This window comes from Pavona decussata, unplaced genomic scaffold (genome assembly GCF_977016875.1).
Source record: "Pavona decussata unplaced genomic scaffold, jaPavDecu1.1 SCAFFOLD_226, whole genome shotgun sequence".
NCBI classification, from domain to species: domain Eukaryota; kingdom Metazoa; phylum Cnidaria; class Anthozoa; order Scleractinia; family Agariciidae; genus Pavona; species Pavona decussata.
In genome coordinates this window covers 220,001-234,788 of record NW_028145631.1, presented here as the reverse complement: position 1 = coordinate 234,788, position 14,788 = coordinate 220,001, and the positions used below count along the sequence as shown (strand labels likewise).

General features: G+C 38.6%; 1 protein-coding gene across 1 annotated transcript; it reads right to left on the bottom strand.

The window, feature by feature from the left end:
• Positions 1 to 1,568: 1,568 nt before the first annotated feature.
• On the bottom strand, positions 1,569 to 13,739 carry LOC146458865 (homogentisate 1,2-dioxygenase-like). The gene is made up of 15 exons (XM_085090210.1): positions 13,692 to 13,739; positions 13,534 to 13,599; positions 13,014 to 13,102; positions 12,020 to 12,125; positions 10,744 to 10,800; positions 10,346 to 10,437; positions 9,538 to 9,572; positions 8,762 to 8,841; positions 8,544 to 8,643; positions 7,722 to 7,846; positions 6,967 to 7,071; positions 5,924 to 6,050; positions 5,327 to 5,379; positions 4,092 to 4,220; positions 1,569 to 2,430 (listed from the first exon to the last, which is right to left on the bottom strand). The coding sequence occupies exons 1-15, from the start codon at positions 13,704 to 13,706 to the stop codon at positions 2,272 to 2,274; spliced, it is 1,338 nt and encodes a 445-aa protein (XP_084946336.1). The 5' UTR covers positions 13,707 to 13,739; the 3' UTR covers positions 1,569 to 2,271.
• Positions 13,740 to 14,788: the final 1,049 nt, after the last annotated feature.

Genomic DNA, 14,788 nt, shown 5'->3' with positions numbered 1-14,788 from the left:
GCATTCTAATTGGACCGTTTTTGTTAAAGACAATAAGGACAATAGCAGACAAAAATATCCCCTCTAGGAGAAAACTGAATAAAACGAGTTAATAATTGAAAGATGCAGATTTCAGGCTACCATGAAGAAAAAAGACAAGATGCCTATACTGGCAAGTTTACGCGTGATGTTGTGGCTGATTCATTTATTCCAATTGTATACTTGCAGATTGATAAACTATCTTTGCTAATGGAAGAAGTTGAGTCACGATGATCGCGTTATGTTGTTTCCCTTGTGTTAAGCTACTTATGGTTGAAACATGGGCAATAGGAAACACGGGTTTCGACTAAATAAAGACTACATTTATTTCAAATAAAGTTGAATTACTCACAATGAAGTAGTCTTCAGTCTTTTCTGGTCGTTTCTCCCCATTTATTTCTTGTAGAATTTAGCCTTAACATTCTATATCGCCAGCATGCATTCGTTAAGTCTTGGTAACCGTGCCGTCTTATTGAAACCTGGGATTTCAAAAGGACGCACGGTTACCAAGACCGTGACGAATGCTGACGAATTTGTTACGCAGGCTAAATTTGTTTTGAGTCAAACGGCGCGTTGTTACTTGTTAATCAGGGCTATTCTAAAAAAAATAAATGGGGAGAAACGACCAGAAAAGACTAAAGACTAACTTTCTTGTGAGTAATTCAACTATATTTGAGATAAATGTAATATTTATTTAGTGGAAACCCATGTTTCCTATTGCCCATGGTTGAACCGGAATTTTCGGAAATTCCATTACGATAACGTAAGCTTATCAATGACCTCTTTTTCAGTCCCATCGTGGTTCTAGGACTGTCATACAAAGCACGATTCCTTCGCCAGGAATTCTCCAATGTCCACCGTTTTAAATGTCGAGTGGTCCTTAGAAGTTATTCTTTCGATTTACCGCTTCAAAATGGTTAAATGTCCGTTTGAAAACGGCACACTTGAGTCCACAACGTGTTAACAATACCGCCACAAATTTAATCCGGGTTTAATGAATAAATCAAATGTGCTTTGACGTCACAGGGGTAGGCGTGAGTGGGTCCCCTCCCTCGCGATATACGCGACAAGAATGGATTTTGATTGGCCTGCTTTTGTTGAAGACAATCAGAACAATACATCCCTACTAGGAGAGGGCAGAGTTTAATGAATAAATTAATGTGCAGATTTGAAGCTACCATAAAAAAAAAAAAGATACGGAGCCCGTTTTTAGACACGGTATGCCCCTCAGGGCATCCCGCATAAAAAGCAATCTACCCGTTTTTAGACACGGTATGCCCCTCAGGGCATCCCGCGTAAAAAATACGACGACGAAGATATCGAGCCAATTTTAAGACACGTGCTGCCCTCAGGGCATCACGCGTAAAAAAATTAACATCGATACTACGTTTTTTTTTTTTTGTAGATAACGAACGAAAAGACCACATTTTCGTATTGACTTTGTAACCAGGCTTTCTTACTTAGCAGCCTGGCCTTCTCTGGAACCCACACCCCTTTAACAGTTTTTTTTCTGGCCCGACCGACCGACCCATCATCACAAGAGACGGGGCGACGGGAAACGAAACACTTTATTGGGATGGCCTTATCAGAGTGATTATGTTTTTATAATTTTCGAAAACCGTCTGTTGGGCACAGCATTCACTATTAGGGTAATTCAACGCACGATCACTCTTGAGATTTACATACAGGGTTTATAAGGCCGTATTAATTACTCCTATCATCTTACCGTTGTCAATCAAATACATTGTTTATTGTGATAATTATAAGGATTTTGTAGCTTAAGCTAGTTTTCCTTTTATAACTTTCCGGTGGGTTCGTTTTAAATCTTTGAAAGCTTCTTGCTCCCGAGCTTATACATTATTGTCATTTCTATTTCCCGCAAGAGTTCTCATGAGAATCCCTGGCTATAAAAATCTTTATGTAAATCCAGTTGACTATCCATTGATCATCCAGTGAAGCCACCTTTTAGCTTGTATGAGAAGCAATCATTTACAAGTATTCATCGAGCAATGTAATTTTTCCTAGGTGATACACTGTATGAAGAGCGACCGTTTTCTACATCGCGCAAAGTCCATAAAGAAATCTTTTCGACATTACATGACATCAGGCAACATTGGAAAGCAATCTCTGTAACACTGCACGACAACTCAGGCCATTCATTATTTCAAGATTGCGTGACAAGCACCAATCTTTCCAAAATTGCATGACAAGCCAAAAGAATGACCGCTGAGAAGAGCAACGGTTTTGTAGGCTCTAGCTTGTTTTCTTGTCGTCCTGAGCTGGTTTCCAGTTCGGGTCGAAGTGCTTCCGTAATGGCTCCCACACCTTGTAGTAGTTATGGTCCACCTTCTGACAAGTCTCGTTTCCCCAGTTTGTGATAGCCAAACTGAGACTGCTCTCAAACATGAATGCCTGAAAATGGAAAAAAATATATTCCAATAGGCCATTTCCGAGTTCCTTTGAACCTCATTACGAAGGCGAGGCTAAGTGCACGTGCAAAGCTTTTCACGTGAAAATTGGTTGTTTACATTTGAATGAAAACTAATTTTCATAACTAAAACTATGCACAAAGCCTCGCTTTCACAATGAGGTTCAAAGCAACTAGGAAACAGCCCGTTGCAAAGTCGTTTCTTTTTTAGCCACCAGTTGCTCAGTAAATACGCTTATTCTATGGCGTTTTACATAAGACAAACATATTTAGGAATTGCATAATATTTTTCGATCCAAGAACCACAGCACGAAAAACAATCCGCTCCATTTTCCCTTTGATTGTGTCAACTGGTCAAAACTGGACACTGCTCGCCTACTTTTGTTACTGCGCATACGTTGTACGCATCTCGAGATACTCGGGTGCCTACTAATTCAGGGATATTTTTGCGAGGTTTAAAACTATGCGGAGAAAGCAGCACTTAGCAATTGCCCTTGATATCCAAAAAGAAAATAGGGGTAACCAAGTATTTTTCAGAGATCACACTGAAACTTCAATTTGGAAAATAACGCCATACATTGCTTTGTATTTTCAGTTCTTTTAAGAATAGTTGTTGCTTAATTCTCTTAAAAATGCGTGGTGACCCCCAATTTTCTTATTGGATTTCAATACCCCTTGCTAAGATCTGCTTTTTCCCCATAGTCATAAACCGCGCAAAAATACGTCTGTATCAGTAGGCTTCGTCCTTAACCCACTCAGACGGCAAGCTCGAAGTCTCTAACGGCACACACTTTCTTAAAAGTCCGCTTTCGAGGAGCGCGACTCCGTCGCTAGTCGTTCATGCTTTCCGTCTAAAATTGCACATGTGGCAACACTGTCGAAGTCGATAGAGACCAAGAACGAGCCGCCTTATTGTGTTCTAGCATAACGCGGTGGCGGATCTGTTGAAAAGAAATCCAGTTAGAGAGTTTGATCTCGGCCAGTTGTTTTATATGGTAGTGCTTGGTAGTTCAGCAATTTTCCTTGCCGCGCGCCCTGGGCAGTCTTTCAAAAACTTGAACGCCTTTATGTAGCCGAGTAGAATGCTAGTCTGCCTAACAGTCTGTCACCGAGTTACGCGAAAGTGAAATACTGGAGCCTTAGGTGCTTTCCTAATAGCGATAATTATTAATACATGTAATAGAGCGATTTTCAACTGAATATCGAAGGTACTTGATTTCGTGTGTGCGTTGGTTTTCTTTACAATGCTCTGTGATTGGTTAACAAAACTCACGCCACTTTGACTCAACCAATGAAGACCAAAACCAAAACCTATCGCGACTTGCTCGCCCGCGTTTTCCCGCCTTGGGAAGTGGCTGCATGGGTTTGCTTTGAATTCTGATTGGTTCATTGAGCTGTTTGGGTCTGTTGTGATTGGTCAGAGCAATTACTTTCTACTAGCCAGTACAAAGTAACAGGTCAAAACAGGGTATTGGCGTAACGTGCAACGAGACCCAATTTTGCCAGTGCCGGTTTACCCTACTGACAAGGGTTGCTTGCTAAACTTACGCGTTTCCAACAGGAATACGGCTTAAAAAGCGAAATGAAACAAATACTGAGTGTCTAGTAGGCCAGTGATGAGGCTTAAAAGCTACACTGTACATACCATGGTGCCATCAGCCACTCTCTGGGGTTTTAGCTCTGCTTCGGAAGCTTTCTCAAAACATTCCTCATCGGGTCCGTGTGGGGTCATCATGCTGTGTAGACTACCACCCCCTGGGGCGAATCCTTCTTCCTACAAAAGCAAAAAAAAAAAAAAAAAAATTGGTAAGGTTTCGTGCAAAACTATCCTCCCTGTGGAAAACGGACATATATAGTGTTTCTACTTAAGAAATCGTAAAAAAAAAACGTAAAGCTACCCATGCACTGTGATAGGGAGCTTTAGCAACGACGACGGAGACGGCAGCGAAAACGTCACAGGACTATTAAACTGCCTCTTTTCAAACATCGTTGCGATTATTCCAACTCGCTTTAAATAACAAATGTAGCTGAAATTTCCGAGAGTTGGATTCTTAAAAACCACACCCAAGTTTAGAAAAGGAAAGAAGAATTCGTCGTCGTGTATTTACGTCTTCCATATAAAACGTCCCATCAGAAAATTTCACGTCCTAGTCGTGCTCTTTTAATATTTTCGGCCAAAAAAGCGATATAGAAAGACCATCAGTTGTAACGTTCTTTTACCCTACGAGAAATGGGAAAAGCCACTGAGGCATATCTTTGTGTGTTAAACATTGACCCCCATTTGTTTATCTGTTTTTTATAGTGTTGGTTAATGTTTCTTTTTACAGTAAAAGCATGAAGGCCTTTTTTTTTTACTACTTCCATCTCTGCATCAAAGAATCTTCATCTTCACCTCAGCATCAGGTCATGATCAATTCCCCTTGGAACTTTAAATCAATCAACGCTTGGCTATTGCAAAATTGTCTTCACTAAGGCCCAGTTTACATAGAGGGAGGAAGATCCTAGCACTAGGAAGATCCTAGAAGGCGATTGAACAACTTTTGGTTTGCTTTACATGATCGGTCTGGGTGGTTACCCTGGGGAGAAGAAAAAGAAGAAAAATTGTCGGCCTTTAGCAGCTGAACGCCCAGCTACCACCATGTTTTTTTGTCCCTAGAACTAGGCTCTTCCGAGCGAAAGTAGTTTACACGGTGCTAGGGTCTTCCTATCTCTCAGCTAGGAAGATCCAAGCAATAGGGCCAATAGGGAGAATTTTGCATGTAAGCTCAGGGAAACTGAATACAGAAAAAATATGGCGCTAGGATGATCCGCATTCTAGGATCTTCATGTCTGAAATGACTATGTAAACAGCCACTAAGAAGCAACCAATGTTCACAGTACCTTTGCTTCATATTTTCCATAAATCAATCCCATGAACTCACTCATACAGTTCCCTAGTTGTAGCAAGGCAAAACAAACAAACAAAATAAAGATAACATACAGTAAGTTTGGCATAATTGACTGCTATAAGAACTTACTAAAATTTTTTTATGGCCTTTGTCCTAGCTAGTCAATTACAGTGAAATTAAAACGTACATAAAATAAATGAACAAGCTTACACACATGGGGAATTATGTACATTGTGCAATTCCAGAAAATATCCATACTCCCTCTGGAAGGTTTTTGTTTATCTCCAGGAAATTACAGATTAGCTTCATATTTTGCTTCTAAAATTTTGGGTTTTGGGACCCCCTTCCCCCACAGGAATTTGCGATGACCTTCCATGGGGTAGGTATGCTTTTTTTTTATTATTTCTATCTATGTCTAATTCCATAGCCACTACCAACAAAATTTACATGCATCGGTCATTGTTTATAAATATCATGTACTGGGAATAATTAGCAAATAATTATAAGACCAATCCATTTTCTGTTGAATGTTATATCTGGAAACCTATCTCCTTAACTCAACATACAGTCATTTCAGACATGAACTTACTGTGGTAATATGGCGGCCTGAAAGTTTTTTCAGCGACACTCCATCTTGGTGGAAATATAACAAAGTCTGCTATGGCAACTCCTGGTTTTAAACTTGGACAGGTCAGCACGGTGAATATTGAAGGGTCCTACAGAATTAAGGAAAAAAACAGAAGAAATTAAATTACAGTAAGTTATTTTTAGATTTCTTCAGGTACATTTGTGTCAAGCCTCTTAACCAAAAAGGGACCAGGGGCCGGGCACTCTCAATTTTAACCAGTTAAAATACAAATAGAAATTTCCTCGAACAAACGGACAACTTCCACTTTTTCTGTTCAAGCCAGTCAGAACAAAAATTCCGATTCCATTTGCAGAAAATTTACATTTCCACTTTGTTGTCTTCTTGCGCCATATCACATATTAAGCTTTTTTATCTACTGGTCAATGAGATTGCAAGTAACTTGGAATGAATGAAACCATAAATTGTTTCCATTTGACAAAGAAGGTAATTTCTGAAATTTCCAACCAAAAATGTTGGCTTGTTGGGAAGCGCTCCAGGATTTTCCGTAATCTAGATATTTTTCTGATGGAAAATCAGAAGGACCTAAAGGACAAGGGTGTGTCCTTTCTTAGTTCTCTCCCAATGGTCATTGCCAAATTATCTGCAAAAGTTGACCAAGCTGATTTGGACCAAAGCCATGGCTTGACTATATACACAGCTTGTGGTTGCTGTCTATATTAGCAAGCTGGAGGCTGAATCTATCAAAACAATGTAATGTTTCTGCTGAGGGACTATCAGATGATAACAATGCCCCACAGAATTTGATGTTCTTAAAACAAATTAATATTTGCTTCTTGGGCTTTATACTCTACATTTAAGAACATCATATTTCCAAGGGACAACTATCATCGTGATATGATTTATGTGGAATTTAAATAAACATAAATTGTGATCTCCCTATTCAAAAAGTGTCCACTGAAAGAGGCATCTTTTCAAAGCAGGTGTTCAAGAGAAAACAGGTTAAAGCTACTATTCTATATAGTTAGCCAGGCATTTATACTCACGCAGTGGTCAAAGGAAACTGTGTTGATGACATTAAAGCAGCTGAGATCATACTTGTATGGAGCATAATTCCCATGCCAAGCCACAACATCAAAGGGAGAGTGACCCTAAAAGAAAAGGTAACCAAGAGTGATTAGCTCCAAATGTACAGGTCTTAAATGTGACTTCATGCTATGCCTGGCGCTAGTTTAAGCACCACCCCACAGACAAGCCATGTCCCTGGCTCAATCAATTTGTTTACATAAATTGTATTTATGGACACAAACTACGGGGTTTTATTACAAGCCAGGACCCAGCCACTGGCACCCATTTACCCTGAACATGGTACCTGCCTTAAGAGATTCAAAGTCAGTCTAAACAATACAAATTAATGTCAGTCCTGCCTGTCAATTCACCATTAACCTTTTAAATCTTTAATATCAAAGAGCAAATTCTCCTATCTTGTCCCTATACTTTTCTTATAAAAGTACTGGGGAGAAGTTAATAAAATATCAAGAAAATTCACCTTAGGCGATCATATCCTTAATTCTCATGACCTCAGGGGTTGAATAAGCTTTGATATTACAAGGAGACATTTGATGCTGAACACTGTTAGAGCTCACAGGGTTAAAAACCCTTTACCCACAAAAATTAATGAAAACCCTGCACACTCAATATCTTGTGTACAATAGCTCACTGGTCTGAAAAAGCTGGCTATAGATTTTACACGTCAAATTTCAGTGTTTTAAATATTAAACAGTCTGAATGTTAGCCAAACCTGAACGGCTTTGAAGAGTTTTCCTTGGTATTTGCTGATCACTGTGAACCCAGATGGCACATCTCTGTCTTCAAAGCATGCCACAGGCGTCAGGAAATCACGGGGGTTAGCAAGACCATTAGCACCTGACAAACAATGAAGTTCAACTCCAGTTGGTTAAATTACTATCGATGACTGTTAAAAAATACATAGTTACATAATATATCGTAAAATCTCGGTTATAAGCCCTTGGCTTATAATGCAATCGCATAAGGAGTTTTTGGGTAGACTTTTATCTGGGGGGTGGGGGGGGGGGGCTTATTTACAAGGAGAATTATAAATTAAAATATTTTGAAACAAGCTGATAACAAAATGTACTTTCTTACACTACACAAGACCAAATTTGAAAACTCTAATTTGAACTGTAACTGGAACATAACAAGACAAGATCAGACTTTAATATTATTGATCTCAGTTCTACTTCACAAACCAGGTCAATTAAAATCATTGTTCCATACTGATCTACTTGTTCTTGTGTTATTAAGGCAACAAGTCAAAGAAGGGGTGTGGGGCTAAACATTGGGAATACTTAATATAAAGGAATGCTGTACCCTTTTTTAGGGTTTGGGGGTGGGGGTGCTTAAATAAACATCGGCGGAAGGGGAAGCTTTTAATTGGGGCGGGGCATATAAACAGAATAAAATTTTTGTTTGCAAATAGAACGGCCTATAACCAAAGGAGCTTATACATGTAGGCCGTGGGGCTTATAACTGCAGGGACTTCACAGCAAGTCTAAAAATTGCCACTTGACTTCCCTAATGAGCACTCATGGTTACTCCATACCTATTGGTCCAAGATTTGGCAGTACAAAGTGCCCATCAAACACTTCCAGTATGTAGCCTCTTGATGGTTCACTTATCTCCACTGAAAATCTCATTCCTTGCTGAAAATAGTTGAAGAGTCAATCAAATGAGAAGATTTCACAGCTGATTTTACCAGTGAACATATAGTAATTTACAAACTATACAACAGTTAGGTCTATATGCTGAAGTGCTTTGTACCTGGATGACACATATTTCATTTGGTTGTACCTCCATTTTGCCAAATTCTGTTGAGATCATCAACACACCCTTTTGGGGAACTGCAAAAAAGAAAATATTAAAAAATAAAATAGTAAAAAATAAATGAGGTTCAGAGAAAGCAATTCAGAGCAATCTTGTATCCAGAGTCCTCAAGTTCTTTGGCCAGCTGTTGGGTCGCCAGGAGAGACTATGGGGAACTGGAATTTTATTACCACAGGATTTCTGCAGTAAAACAATGCAAGCCATTACGGGACAGCCAATCAAAGAATTTATTATTTTTTTTAATTCTCCAGAGTCTCTCTTGGTGACCAATCACTGACCAAAGAGACTGAGGACTCTGGGTACGAGATTGAATTCAAAGATACATCACTCATGGGGTGAATGGTAAATTTGGGATTAATGAGAACTCTCAAAAAATGCTTAACCAGTCATCTGATGATAATTATTGTTATGAAGCAACTTATTATTATGAGCTTAAGACTCTTTTAGCCTTGTAAACAAAGGAATTGACACTCTACCAAAACTGCGAGACCCACAAAATTTGATTTAAAGTTTGCAACACAACTTTTTGGAAGACCATATACCACCCCTTCATTAAAATGGCGTGCAAATATAAACAGGAAACCAGAAAGGACTCGACAGTGTATATTTGATATACCTGGAAACTTTTTTACCCTTATCCTGCTGCACGCTCATCATACTGGTCATAGGATAGTGTATTATTTTGTAGCTGCAGTAGAATTTGAAACACTCACCAATGAGGAAATCCCCATCCGAGTTATAGATGCACCTGAAAATCAACACCCATTCACAACACATCATCAGCAGGCAAGGTGATCAGTCTGGGCTTACTTGTCCCCAATTACTCCGACCTGTCATGCCCCAGGTGATGGAGAGGGGGGGGGGGGGGTTACTCCCAATAATGGATAAACGAGTAGGGATTTCACGAGCCAAAGTTTAGAAAAGAGTAGGGAAAACTGTCATTTGGGTTTTTAAAAGGGCCTTTCAAACTATCTCTAACAGACACAACACAAGATAATGTTTCTACAGTCTACTGTAGGTATCTGAAAGGAGAGACCTTGCCTGTCCAAACTAGTATATACAAGTTAAAGTGGTGAGGATTTGGACCTTGGGGCAGAGCCTCCTCATGTAAAACTTTCTTGAGTACGCCTCCCCTCCACCCCCCGGGGTTTCACAATTCCAACACGCTTACACGCTTTTCACCCCGCAGTTTCACGCTTTCATGCTTACAACAGAAAATTTTCAAGGGGCTGCTTCAATCCCAGCATTTTGCTAAATTTGATCATAAGTTAACATTTGACTCAGATGCTTAATATACATGCATACGTCATCATGATAGTACAGGAGCTGACACAGGGCTTTCCCCACTGACTTTCTGAATGAGCAAATCAAGGGCTTATAATTTAAAAATTACTTTTAATTATGTCTAATTTTGCATAAATTACACCTGTTCAATTCTTTTATTTTGCTGGTATTAAACAATTATCTATAAATTCCCACCAGAAGATATAAATACAAGGATTATTTTTAAAGCTCACTTACTTGTCTTTCATAGAAACATCACATCCATAAACATGGATTGCAATACCATGCCTTGTACGAGGATCTCCAGCACCACATAATGTATGCAGCCCCTAAAACACCAATCAGCACAATACTTTTTTTTTAATTAACCATTTTAATACACTAATATTAATTATTGATAACTCATTTATTAATTTTAATAAATAATAATAAATAATAATAATCATAAATTTAAATTTATACCGCGCAGTTTCCATAAGAATATTCAACTGCGCCTCACAATTTTAATATTTGATGACTCATTTAATATAATTTAATTCTTATCACTGAGTTGCTATTGAATTAAGAATAAATAACTATTTGCCAGAGTAAAAAAATACAATTAAATAATTTATTTAATTTGATTCTCAACATACTTCTGCAAAGTCAATGTTGCTGTCTTCAGGAGGAATTTCAAAGGGTTTCCACCGCATCTGGACAAAAGAAAGCAATTCATTGCGCGTTATTTCTAAACATCACCTGATTACCTTGGTTCATAATGGGGTAAAGGAGAAAAATTCCAGCAAAAAAGGATCTTGAAAGATATCCTGCTTTTTGTGCTGGATGCAAAAATACTAATACCTCAGTTAAGATTATCAATTAAAAAAATTAGGGGTGATTTAATTTAAACTGTTAGCTATTTGTATTATAAATATTAGACATGCAAGCTGTATCCTCTCACACTAAACTAACAATAATTAAAAGTAACTGTAGCAGAAGATATGACAGAAATGACTCACAATGAGTCATGACATGTGTTAAGTCCCTATCCAGTGTTGAGAGATCATGACCACTCAGGCACGCTGCAGGTCATGCCTTTGAAGATGACTCTGTATGCATACCAGTAATAATAATAATAATAATAATAATAATAATAATAATTATAATAATAATAATAATAATATATTTTGTTAATTATATGATCTCTCCGTCAAGTTGAAAAACTACCAGATCTATGGTTATGCCAATCGTATGATATAAAATGTTAATTTTAATAGTCCTATATGAATTTTTTCAGGGCAAAAAAAAATGATTATTAAAGACATGCCACTTTAAAAAAGCTGCCAAAACATGACAATTTGCATGAAATACAACCATACAAAGCTGACCATTAGACAAATGCACTTAGAGGTATATCATTACCAATAAAGGTTACCAGTGAGGTAGATAAGGTTTAAACATACAACTTAAAGTGCACCTAACCCCAAAATTATTTTTTTTGCTTAAATAAATCTTTGCACCTGTTCGAAACGCATTGAGCCTTTTTGCGCCTTTTTTCAACCAAATCTTGACTTTTTATAGGCTGTAAAAGTTACGAAATCTAGCCATCATCTGTCCCATGACCGAGCTGGTACGGGGTATGGGTCTATTCCTTACATGACGTCACAAACTGCTTTGCATGCATTTTCACAAAGACTTAATACAATGCATATCAGTTTGTGACGTCAAGTAAGGAATAGACCCATGCCCCTACCAGCTCAGTTATGGGACAGATGATGGCTAGATTTCGTAACTTTTACAACCTATAAAAAGTCAAGATTTGGTTGAAAAAGGCCCCAAATAGTGCAATATGTTTCAAACAGGTGCAAAGATTTATTTAAGAAAAAAAAATTGGGGGGTTAGGTGCACTTTAAAGAAGAATTCATATCTGACCTGGTTAGGATTGGGGTCACACTCATCCCAGTTATGAGTCAAATTTCCCTGGAATGCTTTCTCAAAAGGCTTGTGGATAACAGACGGTCTGATACGGTAAAGCCAGCTGTGGGAAGGACAACAATAATAGATTCAGAGTCTTAAACTGTACATGTACCTCATGAATATGAGCTCAACAAAAAAATATCCATCACCAGCTAGCTATGACAATTTTAATCTTAAGTACAGTATGAGTTTTCAAGATGGTTATGACTTTTGTACAAATGTTTACAGAATTTGTATGGAGTTGACGGAGAGCAAGGTCCTGATCAATAGTTCAGACCATCATAAAAGCTCACTCTGTCATATTTATCCTGGCCAATACTTGGCTGAAAGAGGGCCTAATCTTCTACGTAACGGCAAACTAAAATCTAACATTATTTTGTGATTTTTCGTTCTATAGATTAAAAGGAAAAACCCTGGAATATTTCTATAAAAAAATATACAATGTTAATGTCATGAAAAGGTGTAAGTCATTGGGGTTTAAAATGATAGCTCAAATTAATCATTTGTCTCCTGGTGGTGCAGCAATTTTAGGTGGTTTGTGACAGTTCAGCCGCTATACTCCTTGTAATCATCAGGCGATGGTGTCGATACGTAACCTGGTCCATCCCACTGCCTGATTAAGACCGGGGCCAGGTTGTTCAAAAACTGATTAATGCTAATCCCCGATTAACAGTTAACCGAGGTTTCCAGCTCGCTCGTTAAAACTGTTTTTTAAATCTAATTTTAAGCTAATGGTAAAGACAAGTCTTAAGTCAAAACTGAGGTACAAAATCTTTGGAAGAATCTTTGATGATTAGTCATTAAACTCGAATCAAAGTTCAAGTTAATCCAGGATCAGCTTAATCGGGATTTGAAATAGCAGTAAAAACATCGCAATCAACACCTATGCTAAACAATCGTGAGACAAACGGTTAATTTGAGCCATCATTTGCAAAGTACTGTACTGTACCTTCTACAGTTGTATTCTCTTGGCGCCGTGAAAGCACTGCCTGAAAGCTGCTCAGCATACAAGCCATAAGGACATTTCTGAGGACTGTTCTATAGATGGTTAAATTTGAAAACATAGAGAAAATGAGTACTTTAAACATCAGGCCCTGCCCCCTCCCCTCCCCCGGCACTTAATATATATATGCACAAGGAGATGGTGAATCATAGAATCAGTGTTGAGGGATCACCTCAGGACTTTGAGTTTTTACTACAGGGTGAACTGTCTGATTTTTCATCTGTCAAGATCATCGGTTCTATCCGGCCATCAATATTCATTGCACAACGAGACCCTTATATTACAATGACAAAAACTATATAATATTTTATGGAATTCTCAAACTCAGAAACTCAACCACTGCATTGAAATTCAACGACTGAGGGGCAATCATTTCCCCCCAAAACTGTGGAGGTGCTTCACTGATAATATATCGAAAAGTCTTATTGACCAATGGAACCCGCCACGGTTAAATTTTCGAACTAACCTGTCCTTTTGGGAGAGCATCTGGCAAGGCTTCTGAGGCAAACTCACTTCCAAAACCTGACATGTACTTTAGAAAATTCAAAGCAACATTATCAATATCCTCTAATTCAAATCAAAACGAAAATTTCACTAAATAAATTCGAATTCGCTGATACGTACTTTGAGATCCGCCATTTTGAATTTCTTTGTTCTGAGGAATTGTGGGTACATAGCCACGTTAGTGTTTTCTGATTGGTGGATTGAACTGCACACCCTCATACACACCCCTTCACATCCCATTCCCCGTGGGGCTGAGGGTGGTGGGAGAATTCAAAAACCGGGAGGCCTACAAAACTTTTACCCTCATTCAAGGAAAGATTACCTAAAAATATGTCTTTTCGTAATTTCTTAGCTCGACGTCGTACTTCCTTTTGAAAATAGAACAGTTTCAATATTTCCGAGTTTTCATCGTGCGTGACATCAGGAGGACGGCCGTGACGGTAAAGGTACCAATGGCGTGACAATGAAAACCGGCAATTCTAACAATCCTCAAAAAAAAAGGTAAGTAGGTTTATGATTTCATACACTCCTTTTTTTTGTTTTTACTCGGGCCGTAAGGCGGACCGAGTTAAGGTTTCGGTGGCATTATCAAATTCTTTTTTCTTTTTAGGGTCGCGATGGGCCGAGAGATAAGACTTCGGGCCACGAGTGATTGTTCTCGGTCTCGTTTTTTGTACTCAGCTGGTACGAGTTACGTTTTCTGTCGTGTTATCAAATTCTTTAAATTCTCGGTCGCGTTCTTTGTTTTCGGGCCGTGAGCAGTGTTTACAATATGCGAGCCAGATGTGCGAAGCATGCGAGGCATGAACAACCCCAACATAAACTGCTAACCGTTAAGCTAACCAGGGAGCTATTTAAGCTAACCTAAGTGCTATTTAGGCTAACTGGAGTGCTCTTTAGGCTAACCGGAGTGTTTTTTAGGCTAACCTGAGTGCCTCAAGGTTAGTTTTGTTTAACCGAAAATTTGGCAACTAAATCAGTCTATGACCTCGCGGGCCAAGATACTTTATTATAGAAAAACAATCAATGTAGAAACGGTTTCTGTCTTCAAATGAAAGGTGAATAACAAATGCTTTCCCCTGAATTTCATTTAAAAATATAAACAGCTAAACATTGAAAAACGTACAAGGATATAAACGTACGCGTGATGCGTAACGTTACTCTAGATCCGGGTGGGGGGGGGGGGGGGTACTCAACAGATGCTTGGGTAGGGAGGT